Source organism: Bombus fervidus, chromosome 4, assembly GCF_041682495.2.
Source record: "Bombus fervidus isolate BK054 chromosome 4, iyBomFerv1, whole genome shotgun sequence".
NCBI lineage: Eukaryota > Metazoa > Arthropoda > Insecta > Hymenoptera > Apidae > Bombus > Bombus fervidus.
In genome coordinates this window covers 7,494,647-7,521,324 of record NC_091520.1, presented here as the reverse complement: position 1 = coordinate 7,521,324, position 26,678 = coordinate 7,494,647, and the positions used below count along the sequence as shown (strand labels likewise).

Sequence of the window (26,678 nt, the reverse complement as noted above, 5' to 3'; positions counted from 1 at the left end):
CAGTTTTAATAGAATAAATTATCATTACAGGTCACGCTCTCCATTTCCATTCTCATCAGCCTTCACGTGTTTTTCCTGCTGGTCGTCGAGATCATTCCACCTACGTCGCTGGTCGTGCCGCTGCTTGGAAAGTACCTGATATTCGCCATGATACTCGTCTCGATAAGGTAAGTGCTCGTAACATATTCCGAATAATTCAAATAGTTGTCTCTTAGCACAGACTTCTCCGGTATATCGCACTGTACAAAAGTTCCAATATGATCTTCGAGCGGCGCAAGTTTCGCATTTACCCGGAAACACGTTCACCGAGTTCGCCGCGTATTTGCGGTTGCATCCAAGCAGAAACGTCAAGTGGTTTGCAGACAAGCTGCAAACTTTACCTTCGTACAAAAAATATTTATTCGTTCCCAGAGATAAATACGCTGGGAATCGGAGTTTTTCTCGCTTCCGCGAACCTGTAAATCAAATTTAGTTTATTGTAGCGATTCAATTGTTCCCATTGAATTTCACGCACGCGTAAATCACGCTGCGTTCGATCGCCGCGTTTCGCTTTACCTTTTCTGATATTATTCGCGAAAGTCAGGTTGTGGGTCACAGACATAACGTAATTTCGTCTCATTTGTCAATGACCCGTAGCCCAATTATACGCGTATCTGTATGAATATTAAATAAACAGAGTTTAAATAAACAGAGTTTACCGCCGTGTACGCCACAATTTTACAGATTTAAACGAAGCGGTATCTACAACAAAAAGGCAAGCTGGTCAGCATAGTAATTAGCATAATTAAGAATACGATACAATGGTTCCAAAAAAAACGCATCTCGAACGTATGTTCTTAACGTAAAAGATATTATTTCTGCTGGTATTTTTGGAAGGTACGTGGAAAATGGACCCTGTGATGGCAAACGATCAATATCGCCGCTTAAGATGTTTTTTTTTTAGAAAGCTAACGCCACATATCTTCCTTCGATTTGCAAATTCACAGGCAGTAGCATATCAAGAGCGCGAAGAACGAGCGCATAATTATGGTTGTCAATAGCCATAAACATGCCACGTTTGAACGCTGCAGACCTCAGGGATTTGCGTTTAAACTGCTTGCATAAGAGAATCGTATTGCTTGTATAGTGGTTTTCATACTTCTAAAGCGTATTTCAGATGAGATCTAAGCGCACTGACGTATAGAAATTTAATAACTATACCGTGATCGTTCATGTTTTTTTTGAAAATTGGAACAGACAACAGAACAAAGAATTGGAAGGAAACTACAAAATTGCGCAGAGTTGTAATTAAATTAAAGTAGTCGCTATAATTAAATTGTGGATTTTTATATCTTTATGAACATAACTGAAGAAACGCAACTCTGAGAGAAACTCGGTTTATCTAAATATCATAACAAACACTGTACACTCTGAATATGTTACATATTCTTCTGTATTATATGTGACATGTGGTTTGTTGTCCCTTCAAATTTCCCATACGTTCACGAAAATCGAATACGAAAAAACCTAGTAAAATTATAATATTTAGCAACAATAACACGAATCTTTGCCCAGATTCTATTTCCTTGTGTCGTGATAATACAGAAATCCGATAAGCATTGAGCGGTAAACGACAGGCGGCAGAGCGACAGAAAATAAATCTAACCCATAGATTCATAGAGACGAGCGACTCAATTGCATGGCCTATTCCATATAAATCTATAAATTTGATTTATTTTTCATCGCCCTTCTGTATAATCGCGGCCTTAGTCTTGTTGATAAAATTTGCATAAACATCTACAATCTACTCATAACAGTAACATAGCCAACGTAACAGATGCGTAATGAACAATTAACAAGTATTCTAAACTCGTATTTTAAGCGTCCACTGATGAAGCCTCTGACTTCTGAATTTGAATTGCATTGTCCAAGATATTGTTTGACATGCTCTGCCTCTATTCTTGTATCGTACGATTTGTCGTTATCGGTGGATCTGGAGTTCTGTTAGCAGATTTTTCCGTAGAATCGAGAGCGAAGTTTGAAAGCGAAACGCACCTGGAATAGGGAAATTATTGCGATTATAATTACTGTAATTTTCTTAAGACACTTGAGAACACTTCAACTTACCTAAGATGCGATATACTTGGGATCTTCTTGTGTTTAGTGGCACTCGAGTGGTTTTGATCCGTTTTGGTCAGCCTGAAGACTCGCAGATACTTGTGGCGGCATATTGTGTTCAATCCGTGAGACTGAGCAACACTGTGCAAAATTTCATTGTATTATCGAGTGTCGAAGGAAAAGATCGTTTGAGAACAGGTTTCTTAAAATTCTATCTACAATTTTCTTATTATACTGTATTTTTGTTTCATACAATGGTTCAGCTTTGGTGGATTATATATGAAACTAAGAAATGTTGAATGAACTTAAAAGCTACATTTAAAATGCATTATTTAAAGTGGGACAACGTGTAGTGCTAATGTGTCATTTATGTTACTTCTGCATTTTTTAATTCTTTCTGACCGAGGATTACTCGAGTACAATATCAATCAAGTTTTAAATATTTGGTATTTGTTTTACAAGAAAATGACGTTACATTGACATGATAGAATGAGAATATTATTTCAAGCTATAGCTAGGGTAAATAAATCGCAGAAAGTTTTGCTTTTTATGCTATACATATCTTTCCATCTTCAGGTGTATTAGCTTAGCTAATCGTAACATGGTTTCCATTGAATAAATCGTTTCTGTGCAACTAAGAAAAGAAGCGCACTACTATATACTTTAATACGTTAATGAATGTTGAAATGAAAAGGAACATTCGAAAGGATGTTTTACCGCGGGACATGATTACAAACCACGCCTCGGCGTTTCAGGAAATTATCTTTGATTGACTTAACTATAAACACTCGCACGAAACTTTCAGACAATATCTTGCCTGTAATCTAAATCAGACTTTAAGGTTGGATAACTTGTAAAAGTGACGTATGTTGATGAGAATTCTTAAGTTGAAAGTAATTAACTTTTAACTTTAATTTATCACGTATTTATGCAAGGACAAGAAGAGAGAGCAATATAGTAGTTTTACAATTTTTTAAATAAAAAATAACAGAATAATTTAAAATGTTAGCACGAAATAATTCAAATCGGTGATGCAAGCTTTATATCGTAGGATGTGACTTTGAAACTTAAATGATCTTATGAAAAAGATCTTTAGGACAAAATAACATTGCTCATAGTTGCACACGTATAAGTGTTACATGAGTCTCTTCGAGTAGTGTAACTTTGTCCTGACTGTTTTCCTAAAACCATAAAAAAATGTTAAGGTTATTGGATGTATGTGAATACAAAAGAACGCGTGGATAAATTGTAAGGTAGAAAATATATATATATATGTCGGGTTATCGTTAAGACTTGGGTTAGGGGCGTGTAGTGAATCTTCACCTGGATTATTCATCGTTGTCACACAATCGAGGTAGCATTTATTAACACAAGTATGGATGTTACAAGATTGGCAAGTGGCCGCGGTAATTAGACACTAATGACAATGACCTTAGGTTCGATAACGAATCCGTGGTCAACGGGATAACAGATGTACTTTGTTCCAAAGTCTAAGTCGGACTCGACTTACTTCTCGCAATACAAGGATTACTTGACTAACTCTTTATTGAGACGCGGATTATTCACCGATCGTGCAGACACTAGATAACTGACTAATGAGACTGCAAAAAAGGGAATGACTTTCAGTCACGATGATGCTGCAGATGAAAACTATGATGGGGTGTGCCTAAGGGCACGAAATAAAACTAAAAGGCCAGATGTAGAGTTTTCTTAAAAGTGCTGACCACTTCAACACCCTCTCTAAAACTCTACATCCTTACATACAATTATCTCTTTGTAAATATTTGAAGCTTAATTTCATCAATTCAAATTAATTTATTATTTTAAAAAATACTACGAGAAGACTTAACAGATCATGTAGAGTTTTTCCTTTTTTACAAGTGATAACCACTTCGACATAAAAGATAAAAGATATTTAGATGCTTCTATTTACATAGATAACGCAACATATAGGCATATACGCGGTAAAATAAATATTTATGTATTATGTATATAACACAATATGTAGAAATTAAAAGAACAACTAATCGAATAATACCGAATAGCTTGATTAAAAAGTAACGACAAAATAATAATAACTAAATATTGCAAAAATTAAGCAGTTGAGTGGAAGAATATTCTCTTAAAAAGTAAGAGAAGAAATAAAAACAAATAAAAATGATTTATTTACTACTAAAATTACCTAATGTTTTTATTCAATTTGAAAACGGATCGATGTAAATATATGTTCTTTTAAAAAGTAAGAGAAGAATTAAATCAGATAAAAATGATTTATTTATTACTAGAATTACCTGATGTTCTTATTCCATTTAAAGAAGGATCTACATAATGTCATTGCCGGCTTAGAGAGATTTTCGAATATTTGATATCGAATATCTTAGAGAATCTTGCAGCCTATGAAATGTCTCGCTGTCAACATATTTCACCCTTTTTCCCCACTTTTCTGGTAACCGTCGTTCATCTTCGTGTACAGAAGCAAACATCTCTACATATTCCATGTATACACGAAACGTCTTGAATTACCGAGAAGGAGAAACAAGTAATGTATATTCTTGACTTGCTACTCGATCCCAAATTGAATTTGCCGGAAGCATACATACGAAGATTCGAGTGCATGACATCTACTAGCGTACTATATTTACAGATTTTCACTTCTAAGCTGTTGCCAATTTCTCCCAAACATTGGATTTAAGATATTTGTTTCTCAGCTGAGGAAATTCTTGTGATAGTAATTCAATATTCTGACAAAATTTTAATCAGCTACTTAAAGTCAAAGGAAACGATTAATAATTTTGTAATCTACAAAGTTACGAAATTAATTTTTCTCAGTCTGTCTCAAAACAAATCGATTCTTCTATAATCTTCATTTGTTTTATCGTCGAATTTATTTGTATTATTCTTTATCATTTCGATTTGAAGCTTTGAAAATATTATTTTCCAATACATTTTACGAACACAAATTACGAATTACAGATATGTTATTTCCTTAAATTCTTAGGTTTTAGATTACAGATTTTCAAAAATTAATAATGTTACAAATCACCGGTACAGGTTTTGAAACAATTTCATTATTATATAATATATAATATATTATTATATATTAATACAATTTCATATCCAATTGCAAAACATTCTATATGTAATAACTGAAAAAACGAACCCAGTTTTTCCTATTTAATCTAATTCTTGTTTCGTCCATATAAACTTCAATTAATCATGTTACATTAAAAGGATAATGTTTATTATATTATATTTATATATGAGGAATTATATTATGTTATATATAAAACTAATATTTATAATGTTTAATATATATTATATATTATATTAAATTATTACATTAATATAAAAAAATTAATAAATTATTATAATATTAATATATATATTATTCACATCTACGTTTCAAATAATAAGATTCAAGAGAAAATAACAAATCGAATAGTTTTTTTATACGATGCATTCAGACATTCAAGCAAACTAAAATACACGCCATACGAAAATAATCTGGTAGGTTTATGATACAGATGGGTAAAATCCACTGTCTTTCGAAAGTGCTGGCAAAGGACACATGATCTTCATAATTGGAGCCTCGAAAACCATGAATTACCATACATTTGGCAGTGCTTCCAATGCTGCAGTTTTTTTAGTTACAGAGATATCACAAACCTGAAGTGCTCGTTCGGGTAACATCCCGTGGGCGAAGGTCAAGATTGACGTATTTGAGATATTGCACGAGATATATGCCAAATTAGGAAGATTGGGTTTATTGTAGAATTGAGCATGGGCAGCTGGCATCGTGGTTCCAATGTATATGTAATCGAATATCGCGAGTAATGCTGCATTCAAGGTTGCCTCTTACATTTTTTTATTTTCATGCAACTATATTGGAAGTTGATGTTGGCAAAGTAACGACATGACTAGCAAACCCTTTGCTTTGAAACTTTCACGTTTAGGTCTTACAACCCCTGACCACTATGAAGTACATGGGGATGACATCTGTCACAAAAGGGGTTACAGAAGAGGTCACAGAAGGGGTCACGAAAGGTCAAGAAGTCTTCACGTACCTACGTAGACCTGTCTTAACGTTTACGACAAGCCCAAGCTCCGTGGGATTAGATCAAACTAAAAGCGAAAAAACAGACTGGTCGACGTGGATTGGCATCAGCATCGTTGAACAAACATTCAGAAGCATAGAAAAAGCATAAATAATTGTTCGAATATTTTTACACGATTAATAAGAACAATGTTGAAGATTTCGTTTCTCCGTCGATTCACTGCCTCGACACGTTGTTCTAAAAACTATCTGATTTACTGCTTACTATCGATACATCTTGCAGAATCTTAGAAACACGTCACGTTCGCTGAGTTTCTCCACAGCGGATGGAAATTAGGATTTTTATATAAAACTCTTCTCACAGCCTGATTAGGCGATCCCACAGCGAGATCAGGTTGAATACCTGAATGTTCTAGAGAATTGGCCATGGCTTTCCTCGTTGCTTAATATCCCACTATCTTCCAATTCTGTAGACTCTAAGGTTTCATTTTTGAATCTACGCCTCGTGGTTTTGAAATTTCGCAGTCCAAAATGTGCATATAACGATTGTCACAACGTGTTCCATTGTGCACCATGATAATCATTGAAATATACCGCTGTAGGTGTTTCACGCTTCTCCAACCAAATTTTTTTGGTGTATTCTATGGATATAAATAAAAAAAAGAATGTTACGTAAATACACAGTGGCTCACTATAGTTTGTGAACACTGATCACAGGAAACATTATATTCATTTTATACGTGTTATACGTATAAAGTATTTTGAAATTTTGTTAGTCCTGTACTACGACGCTATTTTGCCTGAATTGATGTCTTCAGTGTTCACAAAATGCAAAGAAGATATTTTTGAATTTACGAAACTGGATATAATGGACTTGTTTCTCTAATATTTAATCTTTAGTGTACTTTGATGAAAGGAGGGATTATTTTAATGAGTGGAGAGATAAAAGGGAATTTGTTAGGAAGAAAATAAAAATGCTTTTATTTTACAACTTTCCAGTAACTCTTTAAATAAGGAGATTAAATCAGCGGGTATAAACTAAGAATTAAAAACTTTTTACAACGCACCATCGTTCCTGCAAGTACATCTCTCCGTTAAAAAACATTTTTAAATACTATCAGAAAATAAACAAAGATACGCATTATGTATCTCTTCGTGTGAAACACCAAAAACAATAATTGTATCCGAGACTCGAAGAATATTTCCTATAGACTTAAATTACAAGACTGCGAATTTTTATGGATTCTTCACAAAATTGCAAAACATGCACGTAATATGAAAAAATATAATATATCGAGAACATAGTGTTTTCTGTAATACCTGGTAAGTAGAACAATTTTCTACCTTTAGAAAGACTTAAGTTTCTTAATTATATCGCCAAAAATATAAATTTCCATAAAAGTCCAGTCTATAAACTACATTCTGCCATATATAGCGTGACATAAAATTACGTTGTAAATTTCCATTACAATGTACAACAATGCAATGTAAACTGCATAAATCGTAAGACTTACTTCTGTTACTGGAATTAGTATAGAGGGAACTATACACGTGCGTTTTATTGCCACGCCAGTGATTTGCCTCTACAGCGTGGGATTTATGGCCGAGTTGTCCCCCTTTCGATTTCCCGCTATTCGTCGTTTCGCCTTCTACGTCGTTTCCTCCGCACCGCCTCGTCTTTCTTATCATCAAAATTTTGTGTCACATGCCGGATATATGTAGGTATCTGTTCGCGATTCCAATTTAATGGTGCGATGTTCTCGTGTCGAGTGATCAAACCGAGGGACTTTACACAGTCTGATTTACCTCTGATCTTTCTACTTCTCATGCAGCCGCTGTTCCTGGCGATAACACGAAACGACTCAACTCCGATTGTCCCGTATAATATTTTCCAAGATTCAACGTAACCACTGAAAAGTGCCGCGTTCTGCATACGATTTTATCAGTTTAAATATAAACATGCGCGATCCTGAGAAACGTTTGGAAATTATAAATGCGATTTTTGACAATCTGGATAATGAAAAAGGGAAAAATATACAGAGGGCGTTAGGCGGAGCTTTAGATTATTTCGTGAGAATATTTGTGCCACGCAAACAGCGATTAACAATTTAATTTATCAGTTTATTGGGTGTTCTAACGAATAATCGAAATATTCCAGTAAAACTTAAAGTTTGTTTAAAACAAAATACAAATGGTTCGAATTAAACATTTGCCGCTGCTTTCTACGACTTTAAGCCATCCATCAGGCAAATGATGATGAGATTCCATCACGGAAAAATGCTGTGTCTCTGGACGAGATCGATTATTCAGTTGTACGCTGAATATATTAAATATGGGTTGAACAAGTCATAATTCATCTCTACTTCTGCCATTTATCGAATGCTGCTAACAATAGGTAATAAATCGTGCATTGTTTTTACCAATACGAAAATTACAATAGAATGTAATTCAGAATTATTTATAAAAATTTTAAAAAGAATTATATGTCTTGTATTCAGAGATCGTCTTTTCAACGTGAAATGTCCTAAACGATACAAAGCTACTTCACATTTTTATATCACAACATTGTACCATGCCAGAAAAATTTATTTATAATTCTCAATGAGAATTGATTGTAAAATTCATCCAAATAAAAAAAACATTTCTATACAATGTGAAATACAAAATATACAGAACTTTTAAAACTTACAATTGTTAGTATTTATCGGTATAATATAGCAACCTAATATAAAAGACAAACTATTGAATTCACATACTTAAACTGCAGTATATTTATACATTACTCTTGAGAATTTCGGATCTTAATAGCCGAAATAATGGTATATGAACACTAAATTTACACTTAGGATTTATATTAGAATAATTATATATTTATTTGATAAAGGACTTCAAAGATATTCATCGATACATACTTGTACGCGTCTCAGCACTTTCTTCCATACCCGACTGTTAACCAACTGAACAGTTACATTCCTTTGTTTTCGAGACGCCGCGATACGCATACTTCCACATACTGATATTCACATACAAGTATTACTACTACGCAGCTAACCTAGTCTAACACATAAAATTATACATATCTCAATAATTACAATACGTTGTACATTGTACAAATAAAAGCCAACAACAATATATATCACAGATGAAACACAATTGTATTTGTACAGTAATTGCAATTACAATCATTGCACAATATTTACAAAGAAAAAACATCAACACTATATGTCATATATAAAATGCAACTGTATTTGTACTTTACAGTCATTGTACGGATATTTACAAATGAAAAATTGTAGCGATATATAAACCACAGATAATGTGTTTCATAACAAAACTTATAACATAATTCATCGTGTTTTTAATTGATCACCTGCTAATTTGTAATGTAATATGTTTAAAGCAGCTTCTATCGAAAAATTATGCAAAGAATGCTCAAACTCTCATATCACAACCGTTTTAAATATTTTCCCCTTAAAATCAAAAGAATCGTAGAATGCAATAGATAATAATAATAATCATAATAATAGATAATAATAATAATCATAATCACGTGTACATTAGAAAAGAAAAGGATTTTAACACGTGGTTTCGTTTGCTTCTCGTACTTTCTTTTATAACTTTTCAGCATAGAACTGAAATTGCTGATTAGAGTAGCGAAAACTATACATATGCATATATGTTTGGATGTAGAAAAAATGGCGAAAGGAGTGGCCCGTTTTCATTCGTTGCGCCGGTTTCATTTTCCTTGCACCTTATCGGAATGCGAGTTGTCGAAAGTCTTCCTGATTATCAAAGTGCGTCATCACGATATTCAACCGCCAAACAAAAGGTTTTTGTTTTCGGATCTAGGTTATCACACAAATGGACCGTGCGGCCCACCTTATTCTGAACAGGTAGACACGCTATTCGAACGAAACGTTTATAATGTGCATCGGCGATATTAATTCGAAACGAGTGTGTCGACGATCATGTTGACAAAGTTTTCAAAAAATACACTGCTTTCGCAGACAGCATTTTACACGAGCTTTTAAAGGCTGTCTCTAAAATCAAACGAAATATACATATTTCATATATTGTAATGAATTTCATTTTACAATTCGTTACGCGTTCATTTATACGTACAAAGATATTTACTTTATTATATATAGCTAGTGAGCAATATTATTTCAAAATTTCGATTCTTTATATTAATAAGTTTATAATGTGCTTGCTATGTTTACTGATCATATTTCTATGGAACTATTAAACCTTTAGTGCAAATAACCAAAGAGTTGAAGACTACATGTAGACCTTTAACTTTCAAACCTGAAACTACTACTGTGAGATTTAATTCGCTTTTATTGATGTTTTTTTATTAATGTTGTATTAACGTTCTTATCAAACACATTATGATCAAACTTACATAATTTGGATTTATGTTACAGTGAATAGGAATAATTGTTTTGTCGCTATTCAAAAATCTAAAGCGCAAATCTTTCTACATAATTAAACCACTTGTTCTCCTTCATGCAAAAATAATTTGAAGAATTTTTTGAAAGTGCTTCATGTTTTCTGCAATCTTTTTAACGTGTTTATACTTTGAACTTGGAGTAACATACATAAATTACCGTATAATAAACAAGCATACACAAACGGACTATATTATTTCATATAATTCTGCATTCGATTCTAACTTTTGGAACTTTGCTAGCCCAGACATCGACAAATATGTTCGACTCTTCCTTTACACTGGGTAAACACGTTTGATCTAGCTTGAAACAAGTTTCGGGATTAGTTTCATGCTCGTTCCGCCTAGAGGCGATTATAGTGTGTAATTTAGAGTGCAATTTGAGCATGAGCCACAATCGCGATACTCCGCGAAATTGAGGCCATTAAGTATTACGATACGCTAATTCACCGAATTCACAAAATTTACTTTTCTTCCGAGAAATTGTTCTACGGATATTTACAACGAAATTTTTATTTAAATTACATCAAAATGTTCTGAATTATTTGCAATATAAGTTTATGCAGCTGTCGTTGCTCGTTGAAAATCATTTTGTCTTTTGTTTTCGAATGCCTCTGTATCTCTTCAATGATACTATGATACTATGTTATAGTATATAACTCAATATAGTATGACACTCATATAAACTGAATTTATGTTTAAAATAAATCATGTCGATTTTCAGGTAATTCACGACTTTGTATCCTGGAAAATAGATTTACTTTTAACACGATAGCTTTTTATTTATTGTCTTTAGTCGGCAGTTTTCAGATCGTGCAGGTTTCCATCATCAAAGTTCGAATGATCAGTTTTAAATCTAGCAAATCACTTACAGGCAATTCTTTCATGACGAGCATCTTCTCTAGAGATAGCACACGCTTCATTCGTTATTTCTAGTGCGTTTTTCATTCTTCTAATAAGAAAAAAAAAATTGCAAATGCATCTTATTCTCTGGCACATTAAGTCGTTTGCAAATCAATTTATTTAAAAGATTTGCATACTTAATTCGGCATATGCGGTATGAAATTTTTTTTTACAGAGACGAGAAAGTTATTCAGATGGTCTGTTTCAAAAGCATAAGTAAATCATACATATGCCTACCTATTCCTACATCATCATAGATCATCTAAAAGTGTAGTTTAACGTTCTTCAACCTTCTGTTAGTAATGAACAAAACGTAGTGTTTTACAGGTTTCTTGAAATTAAAATACCATTCCACTATGACGCATGTTACAAGATAGGGGTGAGATACGAAACGATAAAACGAGATATTAACAGCGAATTCTACCAATGGAATGCGCGCAGCGTATTTTAAACGCGTCTGACAGCTGCGTATCCCAATTTTGTAAAAACCTGCTGGTTGATAAACAACAGAACATTGACCTCTCGCTGGAAGCAGCGGCATTGAAGAATTTTCACCGAATTGGAACGAAACTGTCGAAGACACTCCCCTCCCTCTCTTCCTCCCAACTCCCGAAGAAGAAAAGAAAGGAAAGAAATAAAAGTGGCGAGTATGAAACATAAAAAGAAGTTACGCGTGTTGCATGTATCAGGCACGCTGAACGCGTTACAGATTCGGTTTTTACGTGCAGTAAAATACACATCCGACACGGGAGACAAAGAGGCAGCGATAAAGAGGAGGATAAAGTCGGCGAGGGAAGAAAGGGCGGAGAGAGCGGAATAAAGGACCGAATGCAGCGAAAAGTCCTGAAAACGTTAATAACGGACGACCGAACGCGGGGACCGAAATCGTTGCGTCCCAGTTTGCGGCACTTTGTTGTCGACTTTAAAATCTTGGTTTTGTACGGCTCTAACAACCGGCAACACGACCAACAGTTTCTGTAGCTTTGGAGAAGGTCCAGATCCTTGGTCACGGTCTTCTCTCTCTTCCTTTCTCACTCTCCTTCTTCTCTCTCTCTTCCCTGTTTTTTCTTCCAGTTCATAAAGCTAATGTCTTGCTTCATCGTTTTTACAATCGGAGGTCGTTTCTTCGATGTCGGCGTGTGTAGGTGAAAGGAACGAAATTTTCATCTGCCGACAGCTCGCCCTGTCTCTTCATCTCGCCTTCGCCTTGAAACCTTTGCCACCTAACTCGCTATGAACTGCAACAGAACCCTTTCCCCCTTCGTTTCTTCCTTCTCTTTTCTCTTCTTCTCTCTTCTCCTCCTCCTTCTATCGTCCTCACTGCAATCTCCTGATTCGTTTCTTTATTATACTGTGTGTTTCGTGTCTAACCGCGATACAAGAGCCCTTTTACGCTTGTTTTATGTAGATTCGTCCTTATGGCGTTCTCAAGTGAGCTTGCACGTTGTTTATTATTCGTACGGTACTTCCTTCCACCGTTTTCGGCAGACCGGAGCAGCAGGATGATAGTTGCTCGAAGGATGTTGCATTTTAATTCTCCTCGAACTCCTGAAAACAGTCTAAGTCAGTTTTGAATGTCTTTCAAGCATTGTCCAATGGCGACTTTAGCGGTGTGACAACGACCATACCCAAATCCACGTCATTCCATACTACCTGACAGTGAACTGTTAGGCTTTGACCTGACCTTCGCACATGGCCCAACATTACATTTTCCCCGTTACGTAGGGTAATCAGGATCCTCTCCTTGCCCCTCAACACTTACAAACGCAACATATAAAAACTGGAAGCATTCAATCATTGTAATATTATACTTAATCATTTTCATGAATAAAAGCCTACAAAATTATAAAAGCACAGTCGAGTTAAGTTATTGACCAGCTACTTCTTTTTTTATCATTAATTTTATGTGACAGCGGCATCGTGCTTCTTCCTCTACTGACCTAAGCTCAATGGCCTTCTCCGTGTTATCTCTTCTTACACTTCTACTTTTTTTCTTTTTGTATTTTTCTTATTCCACCGTTTTGTGTTCCTCTGGTCCTGGTTATCTGGCGTTCAACTTCTATGCTGTTGCAATACGATTCCGGAAGTCCATAGTGTCTCAATCACAACTTCGTCCTAGGTTTACGGTTCGATCGCGATGTTCCTCCAATGAGCCAGCAGAATTTCCAGAATTTATCTAGCGTATCGTTTGCTTTCTGCCTCGTACTATGTACATCCTGTTTCCTACGCGAGTCCTTTGTCCAAACTTATTCACAGATAGACTACCTCCTTCTTACAGAGTATTATTTCCCTCTGAAACTCTATTTTACATATGCTAATTTCGTGTCTGAAACTCTATTGTACATATGCTAATCAACTGTCCTAGATGTAATATCAAAATGTACATCATCTAACTAATTGCCTGAACATACTACAAAAGGAAGGCTCCATGGAAGAGACCCTAGATCTTCTGAAAGACATTGGTTTATGCAACTTGCTGCAGATTCGTTCTGTCCCTGATCATTCTTAACGTGACACTAGTAATCTTCAAAGATGCACATCACCTTAAACACACAATAGAAAGAAATAATATAAAATAAACATTTTTTAAGGAGATAAAAGAAGAAAATAATTTCATACGTCGATACGTAAACACTGACCCCCGCAGCAAACACGTTTCTTGTAATTTCTCGGTCGACTCCTGATCAGTGGTAGACTGGATAAGTAAGAGGTCATCAGCGAAGGTAATCTGATGAATGATGAAGATGAATGAAGGCGTCTGAAGGATCTGTTGTGTATATCGTAAAGAGCATGGGTCCTACTACGCTGGTCTGAAATACCGCGGATCTTTCGTATTCGCCGATTTCAAAGGTTTCATCCAGCATTTCAACGAAGAAGGTTTTTTATTCGTGATTTTTCCAATTTCTGGAAATCGTTTTCTCCCTTTGAAAAGCCTGTTAATGCCGTGGTAATGAACGCCCCGCGCGATTGATACCGACACTAAAGCGAAACAATGGTGCCGCCGATCGATCGTATGCATCCTGGTTACGCTCCTCAGCTACGCGCTCTGAGACAATGCAAATGAAACGGAAGCCATGTCTGCCGCGGCAGGAAAAAATTTATGAGCATTGTCCGTGCTTACCGCGCAAACTGATTCGACGAATAAAACAGATGAACGCCAATGGAAACGTAGATCGATGCTGGGCACGAAAGTGGACCTGCTGTCGGGGATCAATTTAATTTGACGCTGTTCACCGATGATCCCGTGAATGGGGACGAACGAGTATTCTTTCAGGCCGATTGTTCCTTCCCTTCTCTTCTCTCATCGCGGTTCTTCATCGAGATTTTTTCGCCTTCTGCGGCGATCTTTCACATTGTTTACGCGTTGAAAGGAAATGTGCTTTCGTGTTCAAATTCACGATATTCCAAACGTTGATCGACGTTTGAATCAGATGGTCGCGCGAGGAATGGCTGACTCGACGAAAGTCTGCAATCATTGGGAAGTCAGTGGCTAGGTAAATGTGCCAGTAGATAACGTTTAATACGCGTGGATTTTGTTCTGTTCGAGGCTAATTTAATTTAGTAGCAACAGGATTTAATTTAGTTCAAAGATACGTTGTAAAAAATTGGGAATTGTACGTTGGAATAATTTACAGATAAGAACAACATTCGATGAAAATTGATTATAGATACGACTTTTGAAAAACCGAATAATAAAAAAGTAAACCGAAAAAAAGAAACAGTTAAGATGAAAAAGAGCAATCTGCTATTAAATAAACCAAGAAATTATTTTAAAAATGTGCTATTTTGTCACATTGAAAAAGTTGTGCTTAATGTGATAAATGTGTGCTGTTAAATTGAATATAAAAAGAATATTTCTTAAATAATTTCTTGGTTTATTTAATAGCAGGTTGCTCTTTTTCATCTTAACTTTTTCTTCTTTTCGTTTCATTTTTTCGGTTTACTTGTTTATTATTCGGTTTTTCGAAAGTGTCTTCATTGAGACAATGTTCTTATCATTAAGATCAGTCGATCTGGGCTATTTGCAGATATCTGCCCGTTTATTAGGTTTGCAGGGTGTGTTCTTTTCAGCCTACGAGGATCACATATGTTATGTTATATATTATTATTACTATTCTTTTTTTGTAGCTGCTAAGTATGCCTCGATTGTTTCTTTCTTTACTTTGATGACGATTACTAAAAACAATCAGTCAGTTTTAAAAATAACGCTACAATTACTACAATTAATAAGATAGTCTAAATATTAGTCGAAATTGTTAAAGCATACTTTTACTAATATTACTTTTAATAAAACTAAATTTAAGTTTCATCCTGAATGCGACCGTTTCATTTTGCAACTAATATCTTTACACTAGCAAATTATTGCAATTATATGCATAAAGTAGGCTGTAAAGGAAACTCTAAAATCTAATTTTGGTCTCTGATCTTGCTTTAGGCAATTAGTAGACATTAATAAAAACGATCATTAATATTAATTATTATAAATGAGAGAGCAGTAATCAAAGGTGCTGCACAGCTACCTCAGTTAGGTTGCACACAACTGATTCAATGTGTCTGTTAAATGTCTTGTATTGGCAAATGCATATTTCTGGTTGCATCCTAAACACCGACATACATAGATTTTATAAAACATCAAATTAGAAACAAAGATAAAATTTGAGTGACGCAGATGCATAAATTTCTTCCTTTAATTTGAATTTTAATTTATCGATTTCACGATCAAGAGATATGGCAAGAGATAGACAATAAACAGTAGACAAATGATTCCTAAGCATCAAACTTTGAAAATATTACAAAATATCATTTTATGTAACTTTTTGCTGCAATAGCATTTGGTGTTCAAAAGCTTACGAATGGCGGTGCATAAGTGAGAAAAGAGAAGAAAGGATGAAATTTAATTTAAAATTGAGCACAGGGAAAATTTGATTCCGTTCTTTATTAAAATTGATCGTTCAGCTCCTAACAAGTTCGTTATTGTAGTCTGGATTTCCCGTATTTTCGTTTCGAAAGATTCGTTGTGGTGGCCGAAGCCTCGTATTTTTCACTTGATAATTAAAATTTTCGACGTAAGCTGTGCTTGCTGGTTGCCTATTGCCAAGCTTTATTAACGCAAAACAACAGTAATAAATTTTGTATAGAACACCGCTCTGCCATTATTAAGCAAACCACGCCGCTTTCGTTGTAGCTCGTTTCAAAAGAATCGTAGTGACGCGTGTTAAATTCACTGAAAACTTATTGTTCAGAAACATGAATTCTGTGCGACTTGATTTTTATTCTAATTAGAACATCGAGTTATGAATATCGAGTACAACAGCAATACATCTCTACCGAGCTGTTTATAAATGTTGGTACAAAAAGTGGGAAAAATTGAACAGAGGAAGACTATTTTACAACACGCTTAAGGTTCATGTCAAGTTTTTAATTAATAAACGTTGCTTTCCAACCGATGGCTCGTTTCACTTATTTTTTAATTATAGAACGTTCGATAGTTGTTTCCATTTCTGTATTATTCTGTTGAAAATGTTTCAATCTATTAAATAATCGATATAATCAATAGATATAACATTTTGGGGAATAACACGGAAATATTATTTACGGTAGCCGCGGTGAATAAACGATATGACAGGACGTATAACATGAATGTAAGCTGATCGAATCATTTAATAACGATAATGCAGGTAAACCAAAGTTTATAAATGTTTAGCGCACTCTACATATCAAATTTCTTGTATAACGCGGTAGAAATTATTTATTTCTTTAACATCATTCGATATTTAATACAAGATTTAAGATTATTTATCCTTTCACCTCATAACATTAATTCTAAACAGGAGTTAACAATTGATTAACAAAACTGTACAAATTTCCTTCAGTTCTAATTTCCTGTACCAATTTTTCTTACAAAGAAACGTCTCCACATTTACAGAATATCGCTGAATGTTTCGATTATAGATCTTTCTGTCAGTAAGCGTTCTGATAAACGAGCTTCTCATAAAATTCGGATCGTTCGTTTGTGTACCGTGGTAGTCGCTAAATAACGCTCAGAGGTAGGTGCGACCTTAAATAAATAAAATAAAAAGAAAAGAAAGGGAGAAAAAAAGAAGCGAGAAGAGAAAAAGAAGGCAAAGAAGCACGGTGACCGAATCGAGGCGTCTCGTTAGTTAAATGTCGTTCATACGGAGCCGCAAATGCTGCTATTAATATTAAGCGGGACCCAGTGCCAGTTTCAAAGAGATTTCCTTGCTCGTACGAGGCTGGCAGCGCCCTTTGAAAAGAGCCCTTACGGGCCAATGAACCTATGCAAGGGTGTGAATAGAAACACTTGTGAAATTAATGTGCCGGAATGTCGACGACCGGCTGACCCGTATATCGAACGCGAATCTGTGTACTTACGAGGAATTTTTGCCTCGCGACGAGGCCAGAGGTTGAATCCGGGTGGCACGTAATCAAGGCAGAAGGTCGCGCGCTAATTTTTCACGTCGATGTTCGAAATTAAACGGAAGACAGGCTGGCACACCTGCACCGATTTTGTAGCTGTGTGCGCGGCGTCCAGAGGCAATTTTCTATTTCATTAATTCACATGATAACCAACTCTTCGACGGTCGCGAGAATAAGTCTCCTCCTTTTTTAAATTGGTGCTCGCTGGGTCGTGACGCGTCCATTACGACACGGCCTGCATATACCTGTGAACATATAATTCATTTGCTACAAATTTAACAATTTGTGTTCTAACGTGAAACTTTGCGTGTCAGCTCTCATCCGATTTCTTTGCGTTTATCAGCCACTCGTTTACCTCTAGTTTCGCTGCTTCTTAAAAATTGCGTTGTAAACATATTGGAAATTTATTAGAACAGTCAGGCCTACAGTATTACCAATTAAATTAGTAATAATAAATAAAAATAAACTTACCACGATGGCCAGATGCATCTCGCTACGAAAAACGGAAGCAGCTTTCTCTTTAACTCCATATCTTCTAACCTGTATACATATTTTCAGGTCCGTTTCAAACCTGACCAATATGATCAGGATAATTGTGTCTCGTTATGGTGTTCATGAAATTTCTAAACGTTCTGTGTAGTACGAGTGCCGGCCAAATATCAACTGGACCGCGTGTGGCACATCTCCGCAGCGTCAATTATCCACATGGAACTGCGTGAGAGTTCAAATAGTTTAGTCAAATGTTTCATAATAAAGCTATATTAAAACCTGTTTGGACCTATGGGATCCAACTATGGGAAACAGCAAGTAATTCCAACATAGAAATTCTTCAACGATTCTAATCAAAAACTCTAAGGTCTTTAATAGATGCACCTTGGTATGCTACCAACGAAACAGTACATGGCGACCTTAAGATACCTACAGTTAAGGAAGAAATATCCAAATTCAGTAATAGATATAACATAAGAGTTAACAACCGCCAAAACCCATTAGTTATTCAATTACTTGAAACGACGGATCAGATCCGCAGGCTAAAAACACATTACCCTCCAGATTTAAACATTAGATTCAGCTAGAATCAAACATACGATAATCACTTATTATACACGTTATAGCACCAGAATAATTTACTTATAAGTCTCAATGAGAATTAATTATAAAATTCTTCCAAATAAGAAAAAGAAATATTTCAGACGTTCGACTGCACATGCTGCTTTGTTTATCGTTTCTTAAGTAGATAACGCAATGAGCGAGGAAACTGTACGTCTTCGGTTGCACAACGCATGATTATTAAGTTTACTTTCTTTGAGGGCAAAAGCCACTGGATTTTTGCGTAGATCGCAACTACAGTTTGAGGATGAAACATTAGCAAGAAACGTTCAAAACATATTTTATTCGCGACGCCTCGAGACAAGTGTAACACCAGCAAACGTCGAAGCTGTTGGCAAACCGATCGAGCACGATCGACGCGTGAGGATCGACGAAATTTGCTCGAAAGTTAAATATTGGTCGTGGGAGCGTGGTTTCCATTATTCGGGGAGTTGGAGATCCGCAAAATCACGAACACCGAAAGAGGCAGCAGCAGGGCAATGTTTCAACCGCAACGAAGAAGTAGAGCAATTCGCGTGCGATTGCTTTCTGACCCAGCTCTCCACTTTCTGTGAAACTGCAATGAAAAACTTAACAATCACACGGCAAAAGTGAACAGGGAGAAACAGGGCATATACGTAAAAAACTAATCGGTTGTTCTTCTTGAAACATTTTACCGAATTATAAAGTTAGCAACAGAGTCCAGTTTGTATTTGACCGTCCCTCGTGGTGATATACTCGGTGATCTAGCAAATTATCTTTTTTTTCTCTGTTGAGAATTTTGGACCTTAATAGCCGAAATAATGGTATAGGAACACTATATTTACACTTAGGATTTATATTAAAATAATTATATACTTATTTGATAAAAGATTTCAAAGATATTCATCCATACATACTTGTACGCGTCTCAGCACTTTCTTCCATACCCGAATGTTAACCGTTTACATTCCTTTGTTTTCGAGACGCCGCGATACGCATACTTCCACACACTGATATTCACATATAAGTATTACTACTACGCAGCTAACCTAGTCTAGCACATAAAATTATACATATCTCAATATTCTCAACATGAGAAAACCATCGCAATTTTAGACAGTGAGGTCTAGTTGTTGTATTGCAACGTACAGGATGTTCAAAAGAAGGGTCCATGAATTATAGTACTCACCAAGAGGAGCAAAAAACGTCCAATCGACGTGGGCCCTGCGATCAATCCTTTCGACGTGAAATCGATTTTTATCATTTACAAACATTCTATGTCACGAGCGAGTTTCTTCTTGGAATGTAAACAGAGAGAAAGTGATCGAGAAGTGCGTTAGCTGAACATTGTCAACACAAAATCATTACTAATATCAACAGAGATTACTTCATAGAGGCAAACAAAGTAAAAACCTTCTTTGTTACAGCAAATGTTCGATATGTTTTCCTTCCATTGCAATGCAAAGCTCACGTCCACGTATCATAGATCGCTTGTGTTGACAGCCTTGAGCCAACGTACTTCTGAATCAATCTCTTTGTTTACGCTCGACGAAGGAACTCGACAGCGACATTCAATGTTCTGAAATGATAAAAATGGATTTTACGTCGAACGGATTGATCGCAGCACCTGTGTTGATTGCACATTTTTTGCTTTCCTCGATAACCACCATAAGCCCCGTAAAGGCTTTTTTTCAACAGCCTGTACAATGTCAGGGCCTCGTTAAGATGATTATGGTCTTTTTCCCTGAGAAAAATCATCGTTAAATCCCAAAAATGTTTTAATGAGATGAAATTTAAAGCTGATGCTTACAAATGGCTGAAGTATTTTTGTTATAACTTGGGCAAGAGCTAGAACTATAACTTAGGCTAGAGAGAAGTATTAGATTGTCCGAAAAGTGTCTTTCTTTCGCAAACGTAGTGCACCTTCATATAAACGTAAAACCAAGTCTGTTTATCTCAACATAACAAAATGGATCGTACGTAATTCGACAAAATAATATAAAACAAAAAATATTGTGCGTCTATTATTTCCTCATAAAACGAAAGAAACTTTTCGGACAACCTAATAGTTTGCGTGAAATTTAATAATTTGCAAAAATAATAATATTATAATTTGTAACAGACGAGAAATTATCCACTGCTTGCGTGTTTAGTAAATTTGGAGTTACCTGATTCGTAATATCATTAACAAGACGTTTATATACAATAAAATATAATACTTTTATTCACAGATAAGTATTCGATAGCTACAGGATATGTTGCGATGTAACTATTGGAAGATGGCTATTTCGTAAATCGCTAATAGCAAGCGGATAGGTAACATAGTAATTACTAGCTACCTATAAGATAGGAAGAATGACAAAACAAACCAAAAAAGCGGGATCCCTTGTAATTCGTAAAGAGAACAACGAAGATATTATCCATCTGCTTTTAATCGAAGCCTATTTTTAAAAACTACAGATATTATACGTGAAGAGTAAATTATTTGATTACCGCAGAAACAATTTACTAATTTTAATAATATATATGTATAAGTATTAAATACAGCTTATACAATTAACACCTGAGAATGTCGACAACAATAATTCCGTAATATATGTACACAGAATTATTTGTGTATTCTTTATTTATTTTCACAAATAATCAATTCTGAAATCCAATTATTTATGTAAAATTTGTACTCACTCTCCAAATAATATCTGGTGACATTTATACTACGTATAAAGTAATTGGATGTACTGTGCGGGAGTTGCACTTTTTTATCTACTAGTATTTCCCATGAAACTTTCACTTTTTATACAGATGTAAACACATTTCATTTTCGTTTAACATGCAAATCTTGTTATTAAATAGGTTTTGAAGTTCGATATTTAATTGATTCACACAGATTTAGTTTTGTATGCTCTGAATTTCACCACCATTTACAGCCATTTCAACACACCGGATACTCTCTGATAATTAATACATGGCGCACGGGGAAAAACAAAAGAGCGTCGTCAGTAGTCGTACCAACTTTGTACGTAAGAACTAGTGATCATACCAACCTAACATTTTCCTCAACAAATCTTCCATCTGCTCGTTTCGTCTTCCTAGGAACACATTATCATTGCATTGAGCACGATAACGAACTAATATAGAGTATGCAAATTTTTTGAATTTCTTTAAAATTACAGTACTTGCAAAAATACGAGACTATATGATAATTGCACCCCAGTTCCTTTTGATGACTGTGGTACACGTTACATACACATATTCAGAATCACATGCATACAACATATAATGTCACATGAGAACGTTGCAAATTTAGATATTTATGTATATATACACATACATTTATGTACACATGTCTATAACCCCAATGCGGTACGAAGTGATACAAATGCAGCAGAAAATTGAAAAGTAGTATTAGTGAAATAATACTATCCTTGTGATAATAAAATGTGTTATCAAAAAATTATTTGTTGCCATTTCACGTGAGTAATATGTACGTATATGTACATACTTATTTATTTCTTCAATTACAATATTATTTAACCGTAGAAACAAGGAACTTTGGTCGGTACTGTATATCGGTACTACGTCATTTGCCATAATGTGTTAGATAATATCATAAATTTGATTCCAAGAGATAGTTATAAAAGATTGGTATTATGTGAGTATGCGAGACTGAATTTCGTAGATGGTAGAAATGGCCAGGAGCTATCGATACGAAGATACTAGCGTTGCAAGAACGATGATATGGTGTATTTTATGCTTCAGACCTGGAGAATCATAGTGAGTTTTCATGTATTCAGACGAAACATCTGCCATAAATGTTTTACACACATAAATATTTTACTATTGGGAAGTATATCCATAGAATATTGACGACTATACTATGACGTACCTATAATACGATAGGTTATATATCTATATATAAGTTATATTTAAACATTTTTAATTCCAAAATCTTTATAAATTACAAATATCTTCAAACACGCTGCTATGTCCATAAAATTTCCATAAATCAGAGTAGAGAAAATTCGTAGGATAAGGATAAAATGAAATGTCAGGGAGCGTACGAGTATTTAATATTTCTCTGCGAGACGAGATTACAATATTAAAATTGAAAGAGATATTAAATCTATCAGAATATAAATGGTACTGATAAATCTCGTATCTGGAATTTGACAAATTTGGACAGAATTTATTTCATTGAGATAGAAAAAAGGGTAGTAAAATATATTAAAGGGAGGGTGAAACGAAACGAAACATGCAAAGAAATGAAGCGAATTCTACAAATACTCGATACTACGTGAACAAACGCTTATATAAGAATCTTTAGCAACAACGCTCACGAGTTATTCATTTAACGCGTGTACGTCCATATTAGCGTTAAATACTCAGCTCACGTTTCTAGCAGATTACTCTGATTACTGTATTGTCCAACGGCCTCTGTGAGTAACGGGTGCAGCAGCAAACATAACGTTTTAACGTTGAACATACGAAGCGGCAAATGCCTATCCTAAAATTCCCAGGATGTGAATGATAATTCGTTCCTCCTAACGAGTTTTTGTAATTTAATTTCTCAACGCGTTGCATTACACACACGAGCTGTGTAAACAAGGTGCAGGCGATGTGTTTGATCGCGCGTTCGTGGTAACCATAATAGCGTATAATTCGCGTTAAAGGTTGCGAAATAATATCGATAAAATAAAATACAGAGGGAATGCAATCGTTATAATTTTTAATAATGAAACTAACCTCTGCTCAGGTTCTGTGCCACTCTAGTCCTGTCTCTGTAAATATTAATTTGCATAAGAATTCTCAGTCTGTTTAATGTCAGAGAGTCTACTTGAATTAAGTTACTAATTTTACTTATTATAATTTTTATAGGTAAACAGAATCTCTGTGTAAGTTTTATATCGCTCCATTCGTATGTATAAAAATATTAATTTGCATGAAAACCAGCGATCTATTCAGTGTCAGAGAGTTGACTTGTAACTTACTTATTATAATTTTACGTATCTTTAATAAATAGAAATATTATAAGTTCTGTATCGGTCCATTCGTGCCTATAAAAATATTAATTTGCATAAAAATCCGCGGTCTAACGAATATCAGAGTTTTGGGTTCGATTGAATCAGATTATTCGATTAAGTTGCAAGTTACTGAAATTTTATTTATTACAATTTCCCGCAAATTCGCAGTTGAGTCGAACAATTCTTAAGCATTAACTCGATTTAATAATCAGGAGAGATTGTGTCATTTTTATGGAACTATCAAAGAGAATTTTAATAGCTGGAAGGAGGAGAAATTTTCTCCTTTATCAAGGGCTCTAAAGAAAGACTGACGTGAAATAACAAAGCTGAAAGTACTCCTCATACAATATAGATCAAAGTAGCTGATTTTCCTATTTTCATTGTAGCTTTAACTTTCAAACTTAATTAACCTCAACGTATTAACTAAATGCACGTTGTTTAAGACATTCCGCAGAGTTTATGTGAAATATGCGATATAAAACCAATTATGAACTGTTACGTTACAATGTATTTACACGAGCAAATGGAAGGTAGAATAAGTGCGCGATAAAAATGAGCGAAAGAATGCGAATCGCGGAAATGTAATAAAGTAACACATTCCCGTTCGCTATTCACCGAAATTGTTGTTTACTGAAAAGAAAAAAAGAACAGAAATATCTGTGTAGCCACCGAGGCTGGTTTCATAAGCGTAAAAAGAGAAGTATTAATGAAAGAATTGTGAAATACACTTTATTGTGAATTTAACGTTCCTGTGCCTTGTTTCTACTTCCAGAATATTTTACGTGCTGTAAGTAAAACGTCGAGAGCAAGTTTATCGAACTATCAGTTGTACTTCTATTAGATCGTCCGAAAAGTTTCTTTCTTTTACAGACACGTCTTTTACAACGGTGCTTCTTTATACAAACACGAACCCTAATCTGTTAAACGTTGTGATCTTTATCTTGATAAAACAAAATGGATCATACGTAATTCGATAAAATAATATGAGCGACCTAATACTTACGTTTTATGCACACTGTTGTGAATAATTTATAGACTCAGCCATATTTTCCGTATTATTTCTTCGATATTTCCAAGAAACCACTGATCATGCCTGGATATGTCAAGAAAAATTCTTTTTCTAAAAGGTAGATCGAACGCTGCGGAGTATCAAACGATGTTGCATGGTGAATTATTAATATACTCTGCTATTTTCATTGGTACGTAGAACGAATATTTTCCAACGAAACATCGAAATTTCTCAATTTCAGCGTTTACAGTGTTTTCCACTAGCACTGTTCAATTGTTCTTTCTTGTATCTTCAGATTTGTATTATATTACGACACGAAATTATATAAACGATTTCGTTAATTTTTGTTTTAGTATTACAAAAAATCTGACAATAGTCAGAGTTTATAGTTATTAGTTTATAGTTATTATTTAGTTTTGAGTTTATAGTTATTCATACTATTATATTATATATGTCGAGTTAACATTGAGGTTAGGGGCATTTAACGAACCTTCATTTGGATTAGCCATTTTTTATATACATTATAGATGATAGTTAATTGTACAAATATAATTATTACGGAATAAAGTTCACTAGCAATAAACAATTTCACTGCACAATAATAAGTTTTCACTAAAGATTTACATTATAATAACAATGGTTACTTAGTCACTAAATGAATATAATAATTTACAAGGTGATTATATGACTATTACAGAATTTGACAATTAACCGTGACGATTAGATACTCGAGATGCTAATGCTAATAATCTTAGGTTCGATAATAGGTTCAATAACGAGTACACGGTCAACAGGATAGCAAATGCGCTTCCTTACTTGTCAAAAGCCCAAGTCGAACTGAACTCATGTACTTTACTATGTACATCTCTGTACCACTTGGGTCAACTACATTTTTTAAGGAGAGCTATACAACTACGTCATACCTCTTTTAGGCAAAAACTACGTTTTTAAAGCTACGTTTAGCGACCCGATGTGTCACTTCGAACCCAAGCCTATTGTCATAAATCTCGGGCAAACATAAACAACTACTTCTAAGTTTTATTATTTAAATACAGCTATAATAAAAAGTCTAGACTAAAATATTGGGGATTTTCCCAAAATTTCCAAAGGAAAGGCCCCGATGTTCTTTCATCTCCGACATATATAATATAATTAATATAATTAATATATCTAATAGTGTGAATAATATATATATATATGTAAATTCTATAGAATTCAAACTACACGCCAATCGACATTTTTACTTTTGTCTTGTTTTACCGGCCGCCATTTGCTGAATAGAATAAATCACGAGAGAAGAACGGTAATTTAGGACTCAGAGAATCGATTCTCCATTTTCCAGGTAAAACTTGTAGTAGATTTGTTATTAACTGTTATTGTATTTAATTTAATTATTCCTAAGGATGTACCTTATTACATATATATAATATCTCATTAGCATGATCAGGCGTTTCCCTCCAGACTCTCCGTATAAATTTTATTACGTGTAACTTGCGTTTTGTACCTTGTTCGCGATTCCATTCAGCACCATGATCGAGCCAGAGACTAGAAAACGAATAAAAATTTAACTTGACGCACTAATCTTCAAAAATATCTCGGTATCTACGAAATTAATTTCACCGGTTGTACAGCCGGCGT

At 34.7% G+C, this 26,678-nt stretch overlaps 1 protein-coding gene and 2 long non-coding RNA genes across 16 annotated transcripts in view; 1 reads left to right on the top strand and 2 right to left on the bottom strand.

The window, feature by feature from the left end:
- Nachralpha4 (nicotinic acetylcholine receptor alpha4) overlaps positions 1–26,678 on the top strand; it is a 367,080-nt gene that overhangs the window by 289,207 nt on the left and 51,195 nt on the right. For all 7 annotated transcript variants that reach the window (XM_072002506.1, XM_072002508.1, XM_072002507.1 and 4 more), the window contains one exon: positions 31–167. In XM_072002506.1, coding sequence (XP_071858607.1) covers positions 31–167 — 137 coding nt within the window. The remainder of the gene's footprint in view (positions 1–30; positions 168–26,678) is intronic.
- LOC139986359 (uncharacterized) lies at positions 6,298–8,881 on the bottom strand. Its single transcript, XR_011799629.1, has 3 exons — positions 8,841–8,881; positions 7,666–8,061; positions 6,298–6,858 (listed from the first exon to the last, which is right to left on the bottom strand). It is a non-coding gene; the product is annotated as an uncharacterized lncRNA (long non-coding RNA).
- Positions 11,096–26,072, bottom strand: LOC139986128 (uncharacterized). Of its 8 annotated transcripts, none has more exons than XR_011799579.1 (4): positions 25,035–26,072; positions 17,895–18,650; positions 14,121–14,967; positions 11,096–14,044 (listed from the first exon to the last, which is right to left on the bottom strand). It is a non-coding gene; the product is annotated as an uncharacterized lncRNA (long non-coding RNA). The 8 variants fall into 8 exon arrangements; XR_011799574.2 differs by lacking the exon at positions 25,035–26,072 and adding an exon at positions 19,928–21,510; XR_011799577.1 differs by lacking the exon at positions 25,035–26,072 and adding an exon at positions 20,200–21,510.